The 26,773-nt window shown below is 29.5% G+C and overlaps 1 protein-coding gene across 2 annotated transcripts; it reads left to right on the top strand.

Annotated features, from left to right (window-relative positions):
- The first annotated feature begins 1,272 nt into the window (after nucleotides 1-1,272).
- On the top strand, nucleotides 1,273-25,940 carry LOC129921430 (putative fatty acyl-CoA reductase CG5065). 2 transcript variants are annotated; one of them, XM_056003284.1, is made up of 8 exons: nucleotides 1,273-1,602; nucleotides 17,073-17,292; nucleotides 17,587-17,680; nucleotides 24,215-24,378; nucleotides 24,445-24,681; nucleotides 24,739-25,287; nucleotides 25,357-25,614; nucleotides 25,693-25,940. In XM_056003284.1, exons 2-8 carry the CDS (start codon nucleotides 17,126-17,128, stop codon nucleotides 25,823-25,825), a joined length of 1,602 nt encoding a protein of 533 aa, XP_055859259.1. In that variant the 5' UTR covers nucleotides 1,273-1,602; nucleotides 17,073-17,125; the 3' UTR covers nucleotides 25,826-25,940. The 2 variants fall into 2 exon arrangements, with proteins under 2 accessions (XP_055859259.1, XP_055859335.1); XM_056003360.1 differs by lacking the exons at nucleotides 1,273-1,602; nucleotides 17,073-17,292; nucleotides 17,587-17,680 and adding an exon at nucleotides 24,117-24,140.
- Nucleotides 25,941-26,773: the final 833 nt, after the last annotated feature.

Genomic DNA, 26,773 nt, shown 5'->3' with positions numbered 1-26,773 from the left:
CTTGATATCCCACTCTGAAACTTGGCATGTATTTTCTAAATTGTATAAGCTTTATTTTAAGACTATTTAAAAAAATATCAAAATGGTCGAAGTTTCTTAAATTTGGATTTGAAGTGCCAACTTCCGGTTTTCTGTCGAAAAAATAAATCTATTTCCGGTTTAGATTTCATATTTGAAAAGCACGTCTAATTTTGCGTATAATCCATCATTAAAATAATTTTGTTACCCCTTCGTTTAATTTATATAAATTTTTCAAATAAACTCTTCCCAGAGTTTTCCAAAACTTTAGAAGCCCATAACTCCGCTATCAAGGCTTAAAATTCAAAATCCTTCCAGATGTATTTTTTAATTCGATTAAGGAATACATATACCAAATATGAACAAATTTGACGACCCACCACATTTTTCGCTGCTGGTTTCACGTGAAATGCCCCTTATGTTTGTTTTTTTATAAGCCAGCTTCTAAAAATAATAGAATCTTTACTCGGGTTTATTCAGAGTTTGCTTTTATATTAGAAAATGTAGTTATTCATTTACCTATATTTTTTACGATTCCATAACTTGCCTTAATCGTAACTAGACCTACCACCAATTACCAACAAAGGTTAAACTAAATAACTAGAGTCGGATCTTGTACAGTCATTCATAACTTTTCACTCAATTTAATATTTGATTTTCACACGTTTCATGAACTAATCCAGAGCTCTAAAGTTTTGTCTTTTTTTGTGTCTGTCTTCAGCAATCTGGACTGGAAGACTTGTAGAATCACAAAGTGTATTTCACTTTTCATCGTTTTTCCTCATCCAACCGGAACATATTTGTCATCACAACAACGCAGAGTGCTTTCAGGTCGTATTGGCAAACGACCATGCGACGACGAAGAATGACACGCTAACGATTCGGACTCAAAAAAATAAAAACAAATAAAATTCAATTTCACTCAAAATATACCATAAAAACTAGTACATACACATATATGTGAAACAAAAACAAAATTGTTTATTAATTTGTTTATGATGGAAAGAAGTTTTACTAACAAGAATCGTCTGTATAAGCCTACTTTAATGTGGTATGTATCTAAGGCTAGTATAGCAGTGGGGTCAGAGTGTCTATTGCAATTGAGTCTATCTTACAATAAGTAAAGTATAAGTTGTAAGTAAGTACGGCAAACGGCACTTAGATACCTTACTCGAAATTTATATTTCATTCAGTTAGCGGTAGCCATTCAATTCGAACGTAATTTTTTACATCGCAAAAAAAAACTTTAAAAAAATTAAATTGAATTCTTACAAAAAAAAAATAAACATTTATTTATTACAAATTAGGATTTGTAAGGACTAAAAAAGAAATTTTCGTTATTATTTTTCCTCAACGAAATCTAAAAGACAATATTGGAATTAAAAAATTAAAAATTTCTTAAAAAAAAATAATATCTAATAAAAACAATTTCCCGAAAAGATTTTAGAAATAAATAAAAAAAAAAACTTTAAAGTGTTAAAAAAATTGTGTTTATACAAATTTTTTAAAAAAATTAAAAAAAAAAAGAAAAACTATAAACAAAATAAAAAAAAAGGTTGGCGATCACTTCCACACCCATCTGAGGTAAGTTTTACAAAAAGAAGATACATTTTTAAGCTTTATTTTATCATCTCTTAGCCTAAGCTTAGTTAAAAGACCAACAAGAACACGTTTTCTATTGTCAAAGTGTGGTAGACTTTTGACTATAATTTTTTTTGGGGGGAAATAAAAACAAAACAAAACCAAAAAAAAAACAACAACAAAAACAAAAAATTAATGTCACCATAGCTTTGGTTGAAATCATTTCATATGCAAAAACTAGTTTTATCTGTTGGCTATAAGCTCGTGTATCTTTCAGTTTGCGTTTTGCTCTTTTGGGCAAACATTGCGCAACAAGTCGCGGAATTTGATCTTCAGTCTTATTGAATCTCTGATAACGCATTGTTATAGTCTTTGAAGTCTATAGTGTGAAAGTAGGATACGCTGGCTAGCTTATCTCTAAAAAAAATTTTTAACATCTTTCAGTCAATAAAAAAAATTGTAGTATAATTGTTAAAGTCCAGTGCACACTGATTTTGTAAAAACTTAATTAATTTACAAGTTGGTATTGTAGATTAATAAATTTAACTTCCGTACGAGAGTGAAATTAAAATTAAAGACATTCATCTATACAAAAGTACTCGTTTACAACAGATAGAGTATCTATAAAAGTTTTTCATAATGGGTGAGTAAAGTACAAGTATCTATTACGATGTATCTACTCGTGAAGATGAATTGGTATAATTAATAACAACAAACAGGTGGTTAGATGGATGGGTGGATGGTTAAGTGCAGAGATTTTCATTGATAGATTAAAAATAAACACAAATTTGATGCAATTATGGTTAACAGCGTTTATTTTGGTATCAAATCAACATTGTATTATATTTGTCTAACCTTAAAGATTCTAATTTGGCGGTTAAAACGTAGATATTTTTTTAGTAAAATAGAAATATTCTATTGAAAACTTCTTATTAGAATTTTAAATTTTTATTCTCATAACAAATTTTATTCAAAAAGTAACGGCTTGGTAGTGACCTTGAATATATTTTATTTTAAATACTATCATCAGATAGATACTAAAAACTTTGATTAGAGAGTATCAACTCAAAAGAAATATTTAGAGACTCATTGGAATTAAATTTTGTGGTTATATTAACTTGACTTAAGTTATTAAGAATTTTATTGAGTTTTTTATTTTTGCTTTTTTTTGTTTGATCTTTTTTAAATTAAAATTCTGACTTGTGGTTATTAGTTAATAAATAAATTAATAGACCATTGACTTTTGTGTATCTATCGTGTACCTACTTATCGATTTCCTAGTCAATAACCTCGCAAAAATTTCAATAATTATTTTTTTTGTCATACGATGATGATAATTTGCAGGAAGTTTGTTTAACTGCGGAGATGATTAAATTTAGAACGGATATAGAACTTTTTGAGATAAAATGTTGAAAATTTGAATCAATAGCTAATAACTCTATTAATTAGCTATAGGTGTGAATAGTAATTTTTTTTTAATGGTTTGTTGAAATCATGTTTTTCAGATGTAGTAGAAATAGTTTCAGTCAAGATATGCTTTTTGACAATTTGAAGTCGAAATTTAAAACAGAATGAATCAACATGTTATCAATGTTACGACATAGGTACTTTGTGCCAAGTTATGAATTTGTAAAAGCAAATTGCATTCAAAATAGCAGCAGTCATAGAGAATAAGAAAAAACGTGTGTTCCGCATTTCTGTCTCTGATTGTCGGAACGGATGGATTGATTTATCTCAAAAAGTGTGTGTATAAATTTTATCTCCAAGAAGCTTTTAAAAAATAAATAAACTTGCCATAAACCAATTTGGAAAAACATTTTACAAAAAAAAAGACTTCTACGATTTTGTTGAGAAATCTGGTGCCATTTGTTCTGATTATGTCAAAAGTTTTTTTGTAATAAAGTAGCCTTTAGGTAGCCTTCAGTAAGAGCTTCAGTAGGATATACGAAAATCGTATAGCTTGATTTTTGTTTTTTTTTTTTTTTTTTAATAAGAAACAGAAACATTTCGTTCAATATTAATAAATAAAGGGAGAAGAAACTTCAGGGAATACAAATTCTTCATAAAGTGTAGACACAGTGATCGAGAACAAGTTTAAGGTTGAACTAAAATGACGACAACAACTAAAAATGAGGCTTTGTTAGTGAATGTCTCAGAAATAATAATCCGTTTTTTAGCTTCTTTTTTCGAGATATCCCCCGTAAATGTGTTTTATTCGTGAAAAATTCATATCAACGCAAGGCTCGAGTACGATAACTTAGGTACCGAGAAACGGGTTTTTGTAGAAGTATTTAATACAATCATTTTTTGCTATGGGAGGGGGGCATATGTCCCCCCCTTTAGGCGGGAGAGGCAATTTTTCTAAAAAAAAACTACTTAAAAAATTAATAAAAAACAACGGCAACACTTACAGTAATCAGTGATACCTTTTTCAAAAGCTAGAATTGTACACTTAATTAAAGTTTTTAAATCAGTTGTTTTCGAAATAATCGATTTCATAGTCAATATTTGTGAAAAATAAGAATTAAAAAATACATTGAAAATTTACTATTAATAAAACGTTTCAAACGGATCAAAACTGTAATTAACCAGCTCTGGCACCTGAATAGTTTGCAAAACATTATGCTGCTATTATTTCGACACCAAATGAAGCTTAAATGGGTCTTCCAAGAGGATAATAACCCAAAACACATCAGCAGAGCAGCCAGGCAATGGTTTCAAGATACTAAAATTGGGTTCCTGCTCAGTCTTTCAGACCTCAATCCCTTCTAAAAACTTTGGTGGGATATAAAACGAGATGTGTCTAAAGACAAAACTTAAAATAACGGGAGTTATAAAACGTTGCTGAGCAGGTTTGGTGATCTATATAGACCGAGAGCCGGGAGCAGATTTCTTGCGTGAGAGGTAACCGATTCATATGAATGTCAGAGGTAGCGTGGGTCATGGTGATGACGAATACCTTAGTCTGCCTGCATTTATTTGGGCCGTTGTCGAGAAAAAGCGCATCAAAAGTACCATTTTTCTGAAAATCGATTTAGTGAGGGTAACCACTTAAAATTTATTGATAACCAACGCCACATACTCACTGATAACAAATATACCAATGGCAGACATTTTAAGTGTGGCCAAAGCCCCGGCAGACTGTCCCGAAAATGCGTTTTTTTTTGGCGTTTTTAGACTTTGGGGTAACCACCTAAAATTAATCGCATCCTGTAGCGGTGGACTCCCTGATAACAAAAATACCCATGGCAGACATTTTTAGTGTGGCCAAACCCTCGGCAGACGGTTTTGAAAATGCAGTTTTTCTGAAAATTGATTTATTTAGGGTAACCACTTGAAATTAGTCGCATCCTGTAGCGGTGGACTCCCTGATAACAAAAATACCCATGGCAGACATTTTGAGTGTGGCCAAACCCTCGGCAGACGGTTTTGAAAATGCAGTTTTTCTGAAAATTGATTTATTTAGGGTAACCACTTGAAATTAGTCGCATCCTGTAGCGGTGGACTCCCTGATAACAAAAATACCCATGGCAGACATTTTGAGTGTGGCCAAACCCTCGGCAGACGGTTTTGAAAATGCAGTTTTTCTGAAAATTGATTTATTTAGGGTAACCACTTAAAACTAGTCGCATCCTTTAGCGGTGGACTCCCTGATGACAAAAATATCCATGGCAGACATTTTAAGTGCGGCCAAACCCCCGGCAGACGCTCCCGAAAATGCAGTTTTTCTGAAAATTTATTTATTTTACTTTTTCACATAACTCGCGTATTATTGGACCTAGCAGAAACAATTGTATAGCAATCTTAAAGATAATTGAATTTCCTACAGAATATGTTAAATAAGTTTTTTCGATTAAACCTTCGGTTTAAGAGTTAGGGTGGTTTTTTTGAAGCAAGTCAAAGGGTGATTTTCTTATTTTCGTCATATCTCTTTTATTTGAGCTTTTTTAAAAATTAATTTGAAGTAAAAGTTGTAGATCTTTTTATTACCTTCATTTATTACATTAACGGTTTTTCGATTTGACAGACCGTTTTCGATCTGTAGGAAAAAAACTTCAAAAAGTTTGCAATTTTTTATATAGGAAAAATGTTCTACATAGTACAGGGTAATTTGCAATAAATGTAACAAAAAACCTAGGCGTGTAGGTTGCACTCAGGCAAGAAAAAAATTGTATAATTTTAGGCGGGGAGGGGTAAAAAGATTGCAATTTTTTATATAGGAAAAAGCTATATAAAAAATTGCAAACTTTTTGAAGTTTTTTTCCTACAGATCGAAAACGGTCTGTCAAATCGAAAAACCGTTAATGTAATAAATGAAGGTAATAAAAAGATCTACAACTTTTACTTCAAATTAATTTTTAAAAAAGCTCAAATAAAAGAGATATGACGAAAATAAGAAAATCACCCTTTGACTTGCTTCAAAAAAACCACCCTAACTCTTAAACCGAAGGTTTAATCGAAAAAACTTATTTAACATATTCTGTAGGAAATTCAATTATCTTTAAGATTGCTATACAATTGTTTCTGCTAGGTCCAATAATACGCGAGTTATGTGAAAAAGTAAAATAAATAAATTTTCAGAAAAACTGCATTTTCGGGAGCGTCTGCCGGGGGTTTGGCCGCACTTAAAATGTCTGCCATGGATATTTTTGTCATCAGGGAGTCCACCGCTAAAGGATGCGACTAGTTTTAAGTGGTTACCCTAAATAAATCAATTTTCAGAAAAACTGCATTTTCAAAACCGTCTGCCGAGGGTTTGGCCACACTCAAAATGTCTGCCATGGGTATTTTTGTTATCAGGGAGTCCACCGCTACAGGATGCGACTAATTTCAAGTGGTTACCCTAAATAAATCAATTTTCAGAAAAACTGCATTTTCAAAACCGTCTGCCGAGGGTTTGGCCACACTCAAAATGTCTGCCATGGGTATTTTTGTTATCAGGGAGTCCACCGCTACAGGATGCGATTAATTTTAGGTGGTTACCCCAAAGTCTAAAAACGCCAAAAAAAACGCATTTTCGGGACAGTCTGCCGGGGCTTTGGTCACACTTAAAATGTCTGCCATTGGTATATTTGTTATCAGTGAGTATGTGGCGTTGGTTATCAATAAATTTTAAGTGGTTACCCTCACTAAATCGATTTTCAGAAAAATGGTACTTTTGATGCGCTTTTTCTCGACAACGGCCCAAATAAATGCAGGCAGACTAAGGTATTCGTCATCACCATGACCCACGCTACCTCTGACATTCATATGAATCGGTTACCTCTCACGCAAGAAATCTGCTCCTGGCTCTTAGACTAATAACACCGCAAAGATCTCAGGGACTTTACGACTTCATGAAAGGTCGTTGCGAAGCGGTAATTCAAAATAACGGTCTGGGGAGCAAATACTACTTTTTCTCTAATAAAATACCGTTTTTTCGCCCTTGTTTTATTTAAATTTAATAGAAAAAGAAAATCACTTTTATTATTTTGCTCGCTTTAATTTATGAGGCTTATTTTGTCTTTAGATTATTTTTAAGCTTAAAGAAATAAATTAAATTCCATTTGTAATAAAATTTAAATTTTAATGAAACTTAAGGAGTTTTACTTGAAAACATTTCCAAAATCAAAGCTCTTTTAATGTTTAATGCTTTATTTAAAATATTTGTCAAATCGCTGCTATTTTTTTGCTCGCAGCTGTATGTAGGTACTTTTTTAGTTATTATGTGAAGATATAGGTACACTTGAAATTTCAAAGCAATTCATTGAGTGGTTTTTGATCAGCATTAGCATTTTCTTAAATAAATCTGCAGAAAAAAATATTTGTATCTATGAAAATTTTAGCGGCAAAAAATTTTTATCATTTGATTTGAAATCATAATTTAAGCAAAAAAAAGATTATTAAAAATCCTTAAAGTGTTTCGGTCAAAATTTTTAATTTTTCTGAGTAAAACTCAAAAGTTTATGTTTGGTATAAAAGTCATGCAAAATATCCGATTTTTTTTTTGGGCTTAAAATTCAATTCAATTGGTTTATTTTGTTCCTTTTTTTTATAAAAGAACGGTACCTATTGTATCGAAAGATTATTTCATATTGTATTTAAAAATTCTTTTTGAAACACTAGTTTGATGGGGTATTCTTCTTTAGCTATCAAAAAAGAAAAAAAAAAAAAATAACAATAGGTACTGATACTACTATTCATTATAATATATAATTGGAGCATGGTATTTTAATGTGATCCTCATTTTCAACAATATCTATTTTTGATATTTAATACACATGATTATATTTGTCTCAAATCACTGGCATGTGCATGATAGCTAAATGTATGTATAACTGTGATATTTAAATATTTTCATTTTACCAAGGTTGTGTATTGACCCGCTTTTGAATCTATAATGACTTTCAAAATTTGAATAAATAATGGATAATTGTTGAACTAAAAGTCTAATAGAATATTTATTTTATAAAAATAAAAACATGTTTCATTTAACAGTAATCTTAGACTAAAAACATCACTTAAGAAGTATAAAATCCTGTTGGGTTTCTACTCAAGAACTTTAACTGTTAACTATCAAGACTAATAAATTAATACAAAATATAAAAAAAATGATTTGACAACATCTCCTCTGCATATCATTATTATTACTTGTTTGATATTAAATTAATTTAATATTTTTTTTTTAAACAAAAGAGTTTAACTGCAAACCTTGACCTAATGGTTATTAAGACAATTCTATTTTTATTATTTTCTATTTTTGAATGAAATCTTACTATGTATTCTCACCGGGACGGGCTTTGCTTCAATATATTCAAACCTTAAAACTACATAAATTGATGTTGTTAAGCCAGTATTTAATAACATAGATTAGATGCTGATAGAATTTTTTTTTGAATTTAAAAATATAATAAAATTAAAAGTAGTTTCGTAATTTCACATTTCGCCTTATAAAACCTCCACTCACTTGGTGCAACTGCACGTAACCATTGCAAAGTTCAAAGTTGTTTTATACGTAATCGTATTTAGTATGGATGTAATATATAAAAAATATTAATAAAATAATAACCGCAGTTTTTTTTTAAACCACCTTATACAAATACCTATTGTTATAAATATTTTTCCATTGCGCTCTCATTTAATCCGCACTTTTGATTTTGAAAACCTCTAAGTATTTTACGAAATTTAAAACAAGTTACTTACGCGTTTTGCAATATAATTAAATTGAAGTTCAAGTCAAAATTACGTAACCTTATTTAATTATACAAATTATAAAAAAGGAACTAAGGAAATGGTGATTTTTTACTAACTTGTTTTTTCATTACTAGCAATAATTAAATTGTCATATCAATTCTTTTAAGTAATATTAAATGAATCTGGAAGTAACAAAAGATAGCTTCTTATACTTATTATTTTATGAAATAGTATTATTTTTTTATTATTAAATGAAAAATTATTTGTGTGTACCTACTAACTTAATTTATTAGATAATAAGCCAAAAATAATAATAATATATTCAGTAATATATAATTATTATATTTTTTTATTTTAAATACTATACAATGCAGGTAGTTGAGGTCCCAATATAATTGGATTGTTTTCACTGTTTGTTTTTTTTTTTCCATAAAATAATATCGACTTACTCATCGGTTGTTATTCGATTATATTGAATTAAGTTGAAAACTATTGACCTATAGGTGTTTTGTCTACGTCTTTTAAAAAATTAAATGCATTATTTTAAAGTAAATTTTAAAGTAGGTATATTTTGTAATAATTAATGGGGTTTATTTTAATTAATGCTCCCATTATAAAGTCTATATGCTTTTGTACAGTTTGTTTATATTCAATGGCCCAAAAACAACATAAAAAGACTTATTATTATAAAATGGATTTAAGATTGTAGACCGACAGCAAGGATGGTAACAAACTTAATAGATAACTTTTTTTTCTTCTTTTAAACCAAATTTTCAATGGTACCTTCAAATTCTATTTAAATTTTTTTTTTGTTGAGTTATTTTAAATGTTTGTAATGGACCTGCTATACATAGGAGTATAGGAGTATTAGTGCAAAGCATCCTTCAGCCTTCTATAACCTTTATGTATATGTGTGCTTACGATGTACCATTTAATAGAAAGTAGTTCACAGAAACAGATTAACCTACACCGAAAAAAAAAATTGATAATAACAGCTATCAAATTAACATTTTTCAGTGACAAAAGTCGTCCAACAATTAAAATATCAATTTTGATATTTTATCATATCATTTTCACATTTTTTAATTTCAGATGGGATGGTGAAAATTTCACTTTGACAATTAAAATATCATTTTGACATTTTTTTACGTTTAAGTGGACAGTGAAAATTTCACTTTGACAATTAAAATATCAATGTTGACTAGATTTTACGTTTTAGTTTATTATAATGAAACCTATTTCTTTCTTTTTCTTTTTTATTATTTTTATTATTAAAAGAATTTTCTTTCTTTTTTCAAAACATTACTGAAAGGGAATATTCTTTACAAAATAATGATCATATTATTTTTTCTATTATAGGTGATACAATTGTTTTGTTATTTTCTCCCAAACTATGTGAAGTAAAATCTTAGTGCCGATCAAATTTTATCAGTAAATCATACATTTTACTTCGAAAAAACACAACGCGCCTTTAAATTAGTACACATTAAGAATTTTGTATTTAATATTTTTCAATAATTTGGAATGAGAAATTGATATTAAAAAATGATAATAAAATATCAAAAAAAAATTCCAAAATGTGACATTTAAATATCATCCTGATAATAAAAACGTTGTTTTAACATTTTAAATATCATTAAACACATTTTATAGAGCATTTTTGGCTGATATTTAAGAAATGTTAATTTGATATTTAAAAAATGTTAAATTGATATTGGTTTTTTTTTTCGGTGTATCCATCCCCTCTTAATGATAATTCTATCTTGTAGTTTTTCAAAAAGATTTACATACGGCTAGAATAGAAGTTCTTCGAAGGAGATTTCTTTCCTAAATGCTTTTACCCATATATTTTCCAGACCCAGTGTAATTGATCGATAACAATTATGGAAGATAGACAGGTTAGTTCTGTGAAAAGAACTGAACAACGTTTACTATCAAAGAACTTGTGTTTGACAAGTTTCTTTGATTGTTTTCAGATATTAAATTTTTTTTTCTAAGTACTCATGTTTACTGGACAGAGGTAACCAGTGTTATGTCGGTTTTTTGCATCGAGTTTTTTACAGGGTTTTTTACGTGTAAAAAACTTGATGTATAAAACTTTAAAATTACATTTAAAAAAACTCACTGATTAAATAATGGTAAAAAATTAAATTTCCTTAGAAAGCCAAAACAAAAAATGAAATGATTGAATACTTTTGTGTTTTCAACTTTTTGGAGAAACAGAAAAACACTACAATTTTTGAATGATAGGTACTTAATTAATTTCGTTAAATTTGGTCATCATCGATTCATAGTGCAATAAATTTTGTATTGAATTTGAGGAGCACAAAATTCAACCCTACGATGTTTATTTATTGTGGAACTGGCATTTTATAACCTGTTTTCACTAGAGCCCAAATGAGATAATTTCACAAATTAGCTCATTTCGAATGTCAAATCGTATAAGAAATTTCTTCCAAAGGATATAATTTGAGAAATTATTTCATTTGAGTCTAGAGAAACCAGGCCATTAATTACTTTGGAAATAGTTTTCAATTAATTATAATTTATAACCGTTTATTAGAATTCTAGGTATGCATCAAAATGAAGTGTTCTATACAAAATCTATATACTTCAAATGACAACATGTTCAAATTAAAGCGTATTTTAAGTTTTTTTTACAGTTTTATACAATTTTTGTTATGCTTTTTACATTTTTTACACCTAAATTACCATTTTTTACGGTTTTTACACAAAAAATGTAAAAAAAAGTGGAAGTAACTAAATACTAATTGAAAAATTCTTCCGCATGTGTATTACAACTTGGTTAAAATATCTAAAAAGTATTTTTCTAATATTTCGTTTTTCCACAACAATTCGAAGCCCCCCATTGACATTATCTTTCAATAAATTACAAAATTTTGCCTTAACACAAAATGCAACGCAACATTTAATTGCTCTCTTAAACTTTCAAAATTTCATAATCGAATTATATTTAAATTTACTATCGAAGTTTCTAGAACTCAGAATATTCCATTCGCAAATTCCCCAGAGTTCACAAAAACAAGTTTCGATTTACTCTTATTACACCTAATAAATCTTGTAGCGACCCATTTGGCTAGCCAAAAAGTGAAACCTGTCCTGTCACTTTTATTTACAAGTCCATACATCGACCAGCCATAATTATACCAACAACCCACCTTCAGTAAGACTTAAAAAGTCATATCTTGAAATTATTGACCTCTTTTCTCGGCCAATTTCAAACCAGCAGCTGTTGGTCTAGGTTTTCCTTTTTTTTTCAAAAACCACACAAAACTGCAATTCCTTTTTAGTTTTCTGTGCCAAGCTAAAGGAGAGTTGCATAATCTCTATCATATACACAGTAACCAATATCTTACCGACTTTATTATAACTTACCATAAAATTGTTTTTTGAGTTCAAATCGATTAAATAGCAAATCGGTTAACATTCCCCTTCAAAGATACAAAACTATAATAATCAAGGCAGATATTTTGCAATCCTTTACATCAAATTAGCGTTGATTGAATCCAGTTTTGAGTTGAGGAATTTTTTTTTGTTTTTGTTTTCAGTTTTGTTTTTTCAAACAAAATTGAAAACAAAACACGTTCGCCATCGCACACATGCGATGGATAGATGGCCTTCGTTTCAATTAATCTTTCCTTCAGCTCCGCATTTCGGTCTTCTCTAATCATTGAATCCAAATAATATTGTTTCTTTGCTGAGGATAGACACAAACTATAATACTCTGGCGCGTTCACTATGGCCAAATTGCTTTGGCTTTCAAATAAAGTGTATCTTTGGTTGGAGAAACAACAAGTTTCGGTATAACCAGCTTGGAACTTAAAAACGCTAATAATGGGTGAATTTTGCCAGAAAACCAAAAAACAATTTTCTAAAAACTTTCAAAATTGCAGAAAAATGTTCTTATTTAAAACTCTGTCAATCTTCAAATGAAAAATGTACTGAATAATCCTTAAAAACTTACCAAATTTCGAGCAATAAGAACTACATAAAAGATTTCGAAATTCTGAAGTTGACAAGTACGAACCTAAATAGCAATACTCTTAACTCTTTTCAAAGTGTTCGAATGAGTATTTTGACTTATTGTCAAAGATAAGAACATTAACAATTAAAAACATCACGCTGACCATACGATGTCTATGATACTTTAAATAAAATAAATTGATGCTATCAAAGTGGCCGACCAGATCAATTAATCAAAATGAATGCTTTCGGCAAACTATGTAGCAATAGTCCTTTCCGAGAGCACATAAATTGCAAAAAAAAAAAAAAAAAAAAAAACAGAAGATATCACGTGGATAGTACCTAAATAAAAAAAAAACCCTTTTATTCAATTCAAGATTAATAGCCAGAAAAACAATGATCTCGCGATAACGTTATTTAAGTATCCCAAGATGCACAGAAAAAATATTACTACAGAAACTTGATTCAGCTGGGAAATGTTTTTTATTATAAATACATGATCGTGATCGCTTTAGTAACCATTAAGGTACTTAGGGTCCAGGTTTGGATTCCAAAAAAAAAAAAATTAATGTTTCTGCAGAAAATGTACGATCGCGTCCCATAAACCTGCAACTGTTTATTTGTTTTAATTACAAAAGAAATTTTCAATTTAAGTTATATGACAGATAACGTTAGTTATGGTCTTAAAAAAAAATTCTTATTTGCCCTCTAGAAAACTAGGTATCTAAAACTGCTAAAAACCAAGTACAATTTTTTCTCTATCCAACTTTTTATTTAAGCACGAAAAAAATTAAAAAACTAAGAGAGGGATTAAACGAAGTCAAAGTTGAACAAATGTAGAAAAAACAGTTACCTATTTTTTAATTCTTGAGCTTATAAAGTTTAAGTTTTTCTTACCAATATCACAAGTGTTTTACATCATTGGAAAAGTGTAAGTGTCTTCTTTAAAAATCAAAAAAATTAGTGTTAAATTGACGACGCACAGTGCAGTATTTTGGTCTCAAAGCTGGCCATATTTGGGCACATTTTTTACATCAAATAGGAACCAAATGACTAAAAAGTTATTTGGAAGGAAAAATTTTCATTTTCTTGGTACAGTAAAATCCACTTAAGTGCCCACTTACCTCGGAGAAAAAAAATTATTAAAAATAAAAAAAATGCACGTACAATCCTGAACTATAATTTTTCTTATATTTAGTTAATTATTCTTTATTTTGTTTTTTAATTCAAGTTGTTTCATTGAGTAGTTTTTGAGAAATAAAGTTTTAAAGATGAAATTTAGAAAAAAATATGTTTCATTAATTAATTGATTCTGTGTAAAATTTAGCAATATCATGGACCTTTTTTGTTAAAAAATGAACACTTATAAAGTTCACTTTTTATTATAAAAATCGAAAAAAAAAATTCTCGAGGCGAAATTGAGAAATTTGATTTATGAACACGTTTTAGGTCAAAATACCGCACTGTGCGACGCTAGATTTTGGCGGTTTATTGAAATTTGCGCAAACCATTTCGTTATCATTGTGAAAATTCCTACAAACTAAATAGAACTCCGTCGAATATTTTTAGATTTTTTTTTTAGAGTCATATATCATCAAAAAGCCATTGAATTACTCCTTTTCATCAGAATAGGTATACAACTTTTCAAATGTTCATTAACCGTTCGTCCCCAATAGTGGTACGTGACCTAACAAGTTTTTATTGTTTTTTTGATAGTTTAAAGCAACAGCTAAAATTATTTCAAAATGGACCATAACTTTCGCATTGTTTTTCTTGTAAAGTTTTTTTTGAGAGAAAATAAAAAAAAAACACACAATGAAGGATCCACCAGTACTGGTATGATTAAAAAAAATTACGAATTGTGAATATGCTCTATACAGACTTCAAATACAAACATTCTGGGGTTAAAAAAAATGAATGGTGGTACAAAAAATGCAAAACACTCACTCTAAGACGAGTAAATTTTTACATGTGCTACCAGTTTTGGTGGATTAACGACAAGAATAAAAGTGAAAAACAGTTGTTATTTGTAATTTTAGGACAGTAAATAGAATGGTCATTAGTCCCAATCTTCTAAAATGGCTGAATTTTGAAAAGACACCATTACTACACCAAGAACAGAATTGTATGCGTTCAATGTTTTTGAAATCCTTTACCACATGAAAAGTTGAGTGGTATTTCTTGTTATTTTTGGATCAACGAACATTTAATTTTGATGTCCTTGGTGAGTTAAACTATCAGTTTAATATTCTGCGAAAGGAGAAACCATTTTGAGACCAACTTCATTGTTAAAAAAGAAGTTTTAAGGCATGGAAGAAAGTAATCTTTTACGATAATACAAATAATGAATTTCATACGTGAAGAATGGTCACAATTATTTGTAAATGCATATCCAAGAAACTTTTCCTTAATTCTCTAGTATTTGTGAACCAGTATTCTGAATTTTTTAACAGGACCACGTCTCCTACCACACAAAATGCTCTGTAAAATATTGGGAGGAAGTGCAAATCTACCATAGAAAACAACCCTGAACCTTGTTGAAAATGTTTGGAAATGGCTAGCCCGTACTGATAAAATTTGTGATATTCGATTTTAAGACAAAAATATTTCATAACCCACCATTTAACAATTTAGGGAAGAGATTCAGATAGATTGCATAAAGAGATTTAACAATGCAATTTCTGGACAGTTTTGTTATTTTGTTATGCATAAAAACGCAACTATTCAAAAAATAAAATTAGTAAAATACATTTTTAAGAAGAACTTGGTTTAAATTAATTTCATGGACCACTTTGACATCATTCTTTATGTGTACCTATTCTGATGAAACAAAAAAATAACTCAGTTTTTCGATGTGAAATGCTTTGCCATATAGAAACAAGAAAAATAACCACAGGTTTGGATTATTTTTTTTTGCTGATTCTGCTAACATCTTAAACAATGACTTGACATCAAAAAATTATTATTTTTCCTACACTGTGAGGAAAAAACGAATACTGAATATTTGAAAAGTTGTGTACCTATTGTGATGAAGTGTAGTTAAAAAAAAAATACGTATTGCTTCCCCCCCCTCGCAAATTTGCAGCTATGATTTTCATTCAAACGGCATTTTCTTTGTGATAAACCGGAGAGAAAGACCCTATAAAATACTTGGATCCAAGATATTTAAACTATTTGCACTGTTCCGTTCAAGTACATACATAGAATTCAGTTAAGAAAACAGTAATATCAGAAGAAAACTTCGTTCTTGTTGATTCTCATCAATTGGTGTCACCCATTCACTTGTCAGTTAGAGATTTTCTGATTCAGAGTTTCGTACCACGATTCAGCCCAGAACGTTTAGCTACACTCAAACACTTGCTAAGTTGCCTATTTGAAATACCCATTATAGAGGTGCGCTTTATTTACTAGCAGATCTTCAAAATTAGTTTTAGTCTATCCTTAATTCAAATTACTTTTGATTGTTTTTTACCGACTTCCAAAAAGGAGGAGGTATTCAATTCGTCTGGTTTTTGTTTTTTGTTTTTGTTACCTCATAACTTTGGACTGAGTGAACCAATTTTGATAATTCTTTTTGTATTGGAAAGCTGGTGGCTGCAATGTGGTCCCATTTTAATTTCGTTTAGCTTAAGCCATGGGAAGTATTAGAAAAACCATAAAACCCTGTTTTTATCCATAGAAGTCGGTTTTGTTTTTTGATAAAAAAGATTATTACATCTTGAAAAGTTAAATTTTTATTTTCTTCAACAAACTTCAAGGTGAAATTCTCTTCTATCGAAACATGTGCAGAAAAAATTATATCCTACCCCAATGAATAACATCGTCTATTACTACTGACTTACTTTTCAGCTGTTTGCTTTGGCTTGGCCGGGATACATGTTTCACGTTTATACCGATACCGACACGATGACGAAGACACGATTTAGAGGAGACTCGGTCTATTGCATCACACTGCAAAAACTCTAACATATGGCGGAACTATTATGGTATTGGTATCGTTGAATTTTGCTATAAACTGGTGACTGGGGTTATAGGAGTTAGGATTTTTGTGTAAACGTTAAAACGTAAATAAAAACACCTCGTCGCGCCACCATTAGTTTTGTACTTGAGAGTTCAAAAGCGAGACAACTTCGAAATACCTAGCGGTTAGCGGAGAAGTCAGCAACAACGTGCCATTTAGTTCGTTTTATCTCTTTTTTGTTGTTTTTTGTTGTAAATAGGATATGCATATTATTTTTCTGTAGAAGAAAAAAAAAAATAAGTCTCTGTGACATTATTAATTGGTATTTATACGGTATTTTTGTTTACCCATTTAGAATCAAACCCGAACGAGGAACAAGCAACGCCATCTGGCACCAACACCGCAGAAATGACGGTTAAACCAACATTTGTATTTGAAGACGAACCCAAATTGAGCATCGCTGATATTCCCGAAGGTGAGGTGGATAGAATTGCGCAATGCTTCGCTGGACGATGTCTATTTATCACCGGTGGAACTGGATTCCTTGGGAAAGTCCTCGTTGAAAAATTGCTCAGGTATGTGATGATGATGATGATGTTAATAGTTGTTGTTGTTTATTATTTTTTTTATACTTTCCTGCTTATATGTGGGAAGGTTGTGATATTTATAATATGTTGGTTGTACATCTTTTGGGTAGTTTGTTTTGGGGAGTAAAAAGCTTAGGATAGATGTCATTGCGACATGTGTACCTTTAAATCATATTTGTATTCATTTTCGCTTTAATATGAATGTTATCCGTTTTCTTCTTTTTTTTTCTGTTTCTTTGTATATGTTTGGATATTTTTGGTTCCTGGGCTAATCCGGTATAGAGCGTGTCCTGAATTGAAGAAGATTTATTTGTTGATTAGACCAAAGAAAGGCAAAGATCCACAGGAAAGAATTAAGGAGATGTTTAATAATGTGGTAAGTACATATACATAAAATTAATTTTTAATGTTGAATCTTGTTTTGATAAGAATGTTTATGTTTATGTTTATGTTTTAAAATTTAAATAGATAGCTACAAGTAGTATGTTATTCGTCTTGTAGATAAAATTAATATTAAAGATAGAAGTTGTTGACCAATTTAGTTTTGGTATAAAGAATTATTAAAAAATTCCTAGTATCAAACTTTTCTCGGTGAAATTGTTGGAGAAAAAATGGTGAAAAAACAATTAAATTTAAATCATATCATACACAGAAAAAAATTGTTTAATAAAATCAAAAAGGAAAAAAAAAAGAACTTCTGATTAGACGGATTGATCTTAAAATATCAATACCGGTCTTTTCAGGAAAATGTATTAAAGCTCATGAGAACTTCATAACTTTAGTTATAAATTTTAAGGGGCTTTGATTAGTCAGATGTCATTAAAAGTTAGTTGACATTTAGGTGACACTTTGTTCTGACGAATCAGCCCGATAAATAATTTTGGTTCTATAAAGCTTTACAGATGCAATTGTTGCTTCTGTAAAGCAGTATAGAAGCAAAATTGTTAGTAGGGAGAGGCTTTTAAAATTCCAAACTTACATATTGGCCTGAGTTTTTCTGCAAACTTTTTTATTGTGTAAACGGTAAACTAATTCCTTTAAGAGTTTACATAATGTTCTGCATTTCTAAAACAACTAAAGGACGAAACTAATAAAAAAATTACATATACAATTCCGGGTTTTTTTTAAAGGCTTTTCCTATAAGAATTTCAAGTATATAAATCGAAAAAAAATTAGCGAATTGGTGTATTCTACAGCCTAAACGGATAAACCGATTGACTCCAAACTTGGTATGTAGCATTTTTTGCAGACTCTCCAGAGGGTTTTTTGGAATTAATTTTTTTTTAACCAAAAATAGAAGTACCTTTACCGGCACCGGTACCTTTTCGAAAAAGTTTAATTTTCTCGAAAACGGCTCCGACGATTTTGTCTATCTCATGATGACAAATTTTTTTCGGAACTCATTACTTTTTTCCAAAATACTAATTCAATTTCAACGAAATTTTTTATACAAAAGCATTTAAATAATTTTAATAAAAATCCGAAAGAAAATTTATAGTGGAGTAACTAAAGCTCAAAAATTGGCAATATTAGGGAACCCGGCCGAACAGCTTAGATTTTGATGATCTTTTTTTCAAACGTCGGTAATTAGAAATACTTTAAAGTCTATAGATTCAAAATTGCCGGTGTTGCCGTTTTGATTTTTTAAATTTAATTGAAGATTTTTGTGAACAAAAACAAATTTTTTTCAAAAATTTTTCTTAAATTTCATAAATTAACTGATGCCAAAAGATTGTCTAGGAAATTCAAGGAAAAAAAATATATGGGAGTGAGGGACAATCTTCCATAGTTCAAGCAATAGATGCAATTTTCTTATTAATTGACTTCAAACACAACAAAAAATATTTGAACACAACGGCAACACCTACAATATTCAAATATAAATTTTTTAAAAGCTAGAAGCTTAGTAATATATGTAAAATTAAAATTAAGTTAATTGAATGAACGGCTTTTGAAAGAATGGTAATTGAACTCAGATTTTTGAAACAAAAAAATTATTGAAAAAATTTTAACATGTCGTTTTTTAAACTTGGTCGTAATATGAAATGCATTTATTTTCAAATTTTTTTGGACGCATTTATTATGATTTTAAATTATAAAAGGAAATGTCAATATGTATTACGGTTTATGAAAAAAATTAAAAAGTATTGCATTTTCAAAGAACTTTTTCTAATAAAAGTTTTGAAAAAAAATGTAACTTATTTTTTTTTTAAAGTTCAACATCTAAACATAAAATTATTTTTTATTCATTTAATAACCCTTACTCTTGAAAGTTAAATAGCAAAAATTTAAAGTTCCTATTTACCACAGTCTCTGAGAAAATTAATTATTTCAATGCAAAAATTCAGTTTTAATAAAAAAAAACCATTGAAATTGAAGTAATTTTTCATTTTTTTTTTCAAAAGTGTCATATATTTTACCTTTTTTGCTTCGAAATTCAACTGATACTATTTATAGCCAAAAATTTTTTTTAAATAAATTCATATTTTATTAGAAAAAGTTTGGAAAAAAGTCATTTTAAATTTTTCTAATAACATTTTTTTTTTAATTCTGAGTTTGAGGACCATTTTTTCAAAAAGTCTTGATCAAATTTAGTGGATTTAAATTCAAGAGATAAGAATGAGCTTCTGGCTTTTTAAAAATGTATCTTAAAATATTGTAGGTGTTGCCGTTGTTTTCAAAATATTTTTTTTTGTGATTGAGGTCAGAATGTTAGAAAATTGCATTTATCGCTTGAACGATGGAAGATTGTCCCTTACTGCCTTTTATATATTTTCCTTAAATTACCTAGAGAATCTTTTGCTATCATTTGTTTTATGAAATTTAAGCAAAAAAAATGGTTTTGTTAAAAAAAAATTTAATTTTTATTTTAAAAAATAATACGGCAACACCGGCAATTTTTAATCTATAGACTTTAAAGTATTTTTAATTACCTACGTTTGAAAAAAAAAATCGTCAAAATCAGAGCTGTTCGGCCGGGTTCCCTAATAATTTGCTTTAGTTACTCTACTATTAGGAAATAATAATTTTTGGATTTTTAGAACAAATTTGAATTTTTTTTTTTTGAAAAATTAGATTTCGAAAACGGGACAGTGATTTTTTAAATTTTGGTTTTAGAAGTTGATTAGTGATTTCTACAAAATGGCATACCAACTTATTTTAAAACTTTTTTTTAAAAAAAATTATTTATAAAAAATTATTTTTTTAAAAATCTTAATACCTATGTACCTAAATCAAATAAAACTGCATATTTGTTTTGAGGGGCAATTTTATTTCAGATTTTGTTGAATTAAAAAAAAAAACAAATTTTATGTTTTATTTTTTGTTTTTACTATTTTCCAAATTTCTATATAAATTTCTATGTATAAAAATTTAAGCAACTTTATTTCTAAGAGCAGGTTTATGCGACTCAGTCGTGCATTTTATTTGTTCTTACTTTGGTGTTTATTTAATTTCGTTTTTCACGTGCACTGTGGCGTATACGTGCTATTTTTGAATTGACTTTTTGTTAAACCGCATAATGTAGGTAAGAGTAGGGCAGGAGAACGTTTTAATTTTCATACCGGGGTAAATTATAATATTTTTTAGGGGTGAGTTTGTTATTATTTGTGTGTTCATAGAAATCAACTATTTTCTGTCTATCAATTTCACTTTCATTCATGTTTTTTGACAAAACTTTGTTTTTTATCCACAAATGCCACTGATTGTTTACTTATTGAGGATATTAACAAACCTTAACCGAAAAATGTTCCAAGCATAAACAAATGCAGTTTTAGCATTTCAAAACTTTCAAATCCCTATGAGCATTAAAATTCATCAATATTCAAAATAAGAGACATCCCAATGCTTATGCTACGTAAAGGGAAATGCTAAGTAACTTGAAAGCAAAAGATCTGCTTGAACTTCAGCATAGAGTTTGCCGTACCTACTATAATTTTGGCAAAGTCTTTCACGAACTACTTGAGCCCGATATAAATTTACTTATATTTCATATCCGAAAATGAATTCATATATTCAAAATAAAGTAATCAAAAATTAATGAAACTATCAAATGCTAAATCCACTGAACTTGACCTTGACTTTTTTTTTGCGTATTACCACGTGTTTGCAAAATCATCTTTAAGTCTCTTTCGGTTTTGTGGTAGACACATAATTAGCAGTTTCTTATGCTATCTTTTATTGATTGTTTATTGAGTTGTGGTTGTTTTTAGGTATGATCTTGAATCAGACTTTCAAGTTCAAGTTTTTTTTTTTCGTTTATTTAGCAAGGGAATCAAATAATTTCAAAACTTAAAAACTACAATCAATTGTCAAAATGCTAGTGGAAAATTGACCAATTTTGAATGGTTTTGAGTGGAATATAAGTTTACAGACCCACCCTGACCTAAATAATTTCTAAAAATAGAGAGAATTTCGCATATCCTTTGCAAAACCCACAAATTTATTTGAGACCTTTTAGGGCGATTTTATTCACTATAGCTCAACTATGGAAAAATTCTGAAGTTCGCAAGCTTCAGAGTTGACCCCAACTCGAGATTTGAATCAGAAGTTGAATGTTTGTTTTATTCAATAGTTTTTTTCTCAACTTCAAAGTTTGAAACCAAAAGTTGGCAAACTTGTCGTTTTAAAAATATCCCTAGGATATTTGTGACAATTAATAAAAAAAAATCTGCTAATGGGCAGGATCAGAAACGTTAGGGGAATTTCTCGGTCTCTGATTGGTGAGCTGCAAAAAAAATCCTTCCAATTTAAGTAATTTTATTGGAAAGCTGACTGGAAAGTTAGGCAAGAAAATTTAGGAAAGTGTTTTTTGTCAACATGACAGCAGATTGTTTTTAATTAAAGAATTAATTTAGCAAAATTAAATTAACTTGTGTGAAAAACAACTAAAAAGTGCATTATCGGTTATAATTAATTTTATTTATTCATTACAGTTAAGTGAAATTGGGTGTCTTACCCATGCGACCGGTAAAATTCTTATATAAATTTTGAAATTTGACAATAGCATCACATCCAAACTAATTTAGTTAATTTACTCAAATTTTCGTTCAGGAAATGACGTTTCCTAAATATCTAGTCCCTAATACTTCCTGAACGTGCCCAATTTCAATTGTATTTTGAATACTATGTCATTCATTGAAGTTTAATTTTTTTTTTTAATAAAGGAATTGCTCCATCTTTCCGTTTATTTTAAATGGCTTTATTTTTTTTCTATCAAACGGCGGAAACTTACACCGGCACACAAAAAAAAAAGTGTCATGAACCAGAAATCAGACCTATCTTTCTATATGTTTTTGGGACCGCTGAATCCGAATTTCAAGTCCGTTTGGCCCTGTCACCCTCCAGTTTTGAGTAATATGCAAAAAACTCAAAAAAAACTCCAAAAAAGTCATAAAAATTCAAACAAAATGCACTCACAGCTCAAAACTGGAGGGTGATGGGGCCAAACGGACTTAAAATTCGGATTCAGCGTGCCCGAAAACATATAGAAAGATAGGTCTGGTTTCTGGTTCATGACACTTTTTTTTTTTTGTGTGCCGGTGTTATTTTAGATCCCATAAACACTGAAAAAAGAAGATTTTCCAAGACCACAAGTTAAGTAAAAACTCAACAAGAAAAAAAATCAAATTTTGTCACACACATTATTTTTTATTTATTTTTGACCTTTAATCAAAATATGTACAATGTACATTGTACATGCACATGTCCATTATCTACAAATGAGAAAATATTATGCAATTCAATTTTTTTTAATACTTTTATAATAAAGAAAGAGGTTCTCGACATATTTTTAGGGACACAAATATTTTTTGGCTTCCTTGAAAACATTCAAAACGCATCAGTTCCATCATTTTCAATATCCAAAACTTTAGGTAATGGAATGTTAAATTTTTCAAAGACAACAATAATTTTTAGGTAATATTTTTTAGAATCTGAAAAAACTTTTGACACAAAAATCAATATAACGCGTGTTTTTTCTATTACTCAGTAGCTACTCATTTTTGATTTTATTCGCAAAACAATGATAAAAATTACACAAGTATTTGTTTTTATAGTTTTTCGAATAAAATAAAAAAATAAGTAGCTACTGAGTTGTAGAAAAAACACGCCTATAAATAAATGATATTTTAAACTAAAATCTCAAGTTTGCTCGGCAAACTTCTCTTATTTTCGAGAGTTGAGAAAATCTAAAGTTGATAAACTCTAGATTTAGTATTTGACATTAGATAACTTCAACTTTCAGTGAATAAAACCAAATTCTCAACTTGAAACTAAAAATCCTAAAATGAATTTCACTTTTTTCGTATGCTACAGGTCTTTCTTCAATGTATTCTAATTTGTACGACGTTTCGGGTATGCTTATACCCTTCTTCAGGACTCTATTAAAAAACATGTCTTAAAAATATTAGAAAAGCAATAAATTATCTATACTTACAATATTTGTGTTAAATATGTATAATATACATTGTATATTAAATATATGTAAACCACTAAGGTTTCTAAACTTCTTTTAAATTTGCTTGGTTTTGTTTTTAATATTTTAAAATTTCAATAATTGAAGTCTTGAAAAGGACTTTCGTTTTATCAAAATTTCAAAATAATGAAAAAGGTCACGAAAGGAGGAATTAAATCAACTTCGACTGAATAAAATCGCCCTTAAAAAGCCAGAAAATATGAATCTGAAGTTGAATTATTCCAAAAATATGCAAAGTCCCTAGTGAACACAATGTTTAAGCTTCAAAATGATTGCAGATTTTAAGGCACAATATAAAAGAAAGCATAGTTGTATCCTTACTTTTTTATTCAAAAATTACCATTTGAACTTTTCGATAACAGTTTGAAACGATACTTTTTTGAAATTATTGAGTTGGATCAACATTTTTCATCGAAACAAAACATTTATTTCCAGCTTTTCGACTTAGTAAAAGAACAACGTGGAGAAGAGACAATCCTCAATCAAGTAGGTGCCATAGCTGGTGATGTTATGCTCCCAGGCCTCGGAATATCAGACGAAGATTTAGAAATAATTCGCAATGAATGCTCAATTATTTACCATTGTGCAGCTACAATTCGGTAAGTCATAACGTTTTACAATGTTTATATATGAATTTTTCTCAACATTCTTATTTCCAATTCCAGTTTTGATGAACCCATACGAAAAGCTGTCCTAATGAACACAAAAGGAACCAAATTGATGTTAGATTTGGCTAAAACTTGCAGAAATCTAGACTTCTTTGCTTACATTTCAACATCTTATTGTCATCTTCATATCAAGACACTTTATGAGAAGCCTTATGATCCACCAGCTGATCCTCATATGGTTATTAAAGCTTGTGAATGGCTCACTGATGATGAAATGAATTTAATTGAAAAGAAGTGAGTTTTCACAGGGTTTTTCAAATCTTAATTGTATTTTAATACTTTTTTTTCAAGGATCCTTGGAGATATACCAAATACTTATGCATACACCAAATCTATGGCTGAAGCTCTAGTCGTTGAGACTTTCGATGAATTGCCAACAGTTATTCTGAGGCCATCGATTGTTATTCCTATTTGGAAGGAACCGATTCCCGGATGGACCGATAACATAAACGGTCCAACTGGTTTGCTTATTGGCGCTGGAAAAGGTGTCCTTCGTTCGATGTATTGCAATTCTGATGCTTATGGAGATTTCTTGCCTGTTGATGTAGCTGTTAATGGAATGCTTGTAGCAAGTTGGAGAAATATCATTAACAAAGGAAATATGACAAATCGTGTAGCTCATATGACAAGTTCTAGTGAAATTAAAGTTTCTTGGGCACAAATTATCGAATTGGGGAGATGGGTTATCGAAAATAGAGTCCCATTGAATGGAGTTGCTTGGTATCCTGGTGGATCAATGAAGAAAAATTACTATGTCCATCTTATTTGTGTGGTTTTGTTCCATTGGCTTCCGGCTTTGTTTTTAGATGGTTTACTGATTATTTTCCGATATCCTACATTGTAAGTAAATTTATCGATAATTTTATCGAAGGATTCAAGTTAAAGACATTATGACACTTTTATTTTCAGTATGTGTCGAGTTCAAAACCGTATTGGAAAAGGTTTAGAAGTTCTTGAGTACTATGCAAATAACGTTTGGCATTTCGATAACACTGAAGCGGTAGAGATGCGCAAACTTATGAATACAACAGAACGTTTGAAATATGTTATCGAAAGAATTGATTTGGATTTGGTGGAATATTTTACAGCTTGTACACTCTGTGCAAGGCGATACATTCTCAAGGAAACTGATGATACAATTCCAGCCGCCAAGAGACACATGAAAATGTAAGAATAACTTTTTTTTAGAAATAGATATTTCGATAATTTAATGAAATTTGTTTTTTTTTTTTTTTTTCTTTATAGAATGTGGTGTGTTGATAAAATTTGGAAAGCTTTATGGTTCTTTGGTATTTGCTACCTTATTTACAGGTGGTTTTTTGCGGGTTATTTTGAAAGTGTCACATCAACAGTGGAAACTTTAGGAAGCGAATTGTGATTTTGTTTCTTATTAATTGTTGTTTTCTATTCTGTTAAATGTGGTGCTATTTATTTTGTTAAGTTATATCTTAGTCAAATTATGTTAAAAAAAAATAAAATGTTGTATATAAATAAATTAGAAGTCTTTAAATTTAAACTTTAGGTACTAAGCGATAGATTTTATACTTTTATCGATTACAATCTCTCACCTCTGAAATAAAAAAAATACAAAATAGTATTCCTTTCAAGAAAATTATTTGAGTATCGAAAGTTTGAAATTAAGCTTTAGTACTAGAACTGGGGTGAAATGGGCAAACGCGATAGTTGATAGTAAAAAAAAAAACGATAATTTTGCACAAGGATATACTCGATGAGTAATTGATTTATTACCAATGAAGATGAGACTATTGGCACTATCGTGATCCGTGACTGATAGCCTAACCCATAGAACTTCTAAACGGATAGCACGTGTGCTACTCTTTATCATCGACTCTGATCATTATAAGTTTGAATAATTAATTAATTTGATTTTAATATTTTATATGCAGTGGAGTAACTAAAGCCCTAAAAAGGAAAGTATTAGGGAACCCAGCCAAACAGCTCCGATTTTGATGATATTTTTCAATCATCAGTAATTAAAAATTCTTTAACCTCTATGTTAAAAATTGCTGTTGTTGCCGTTTTGATTTTTTAAATTTAATTGAAGATTTTTGGGAACAAAAAATTTTTGTTTTTAAAAATTTTGCTTAAATTTCATAAATTAACTGATGTCAAAAGATTGTCTAGATAATTACAGGAAGCAAAAATATATGGGAGTCGGGGACAATCTTTCATATCGTTTAAGCGATAGATACAATTTCCTCAGAGATTGACTTCAACCACAAAAAAAAAATTATTTAAACACCTACAATATTTAAACATACATTTTTAAAAAGCTAGGAACTTATTACTATTTATTAAATTAAAA

This window comes from Episyrphus balteatus, chromosome 1 (genome assembly GCF_945859705.1).
Source record: "Episyrphus balteatus chromosome 1, idEpiBalt1.1, whole genome shotgun sequence".
Taxonomy (NCBI): domain Eukaryota; kingdom Metazoa; phylum Arthropoda; class Insecta; order Diptera; family Syrphidae; genus Episyrphus; species Episyrphus balteatus.
Note: the sequence above shows the minus strand (reverse complement) of the source record. Positions and strands in the feature narration are given on the sequence as shown.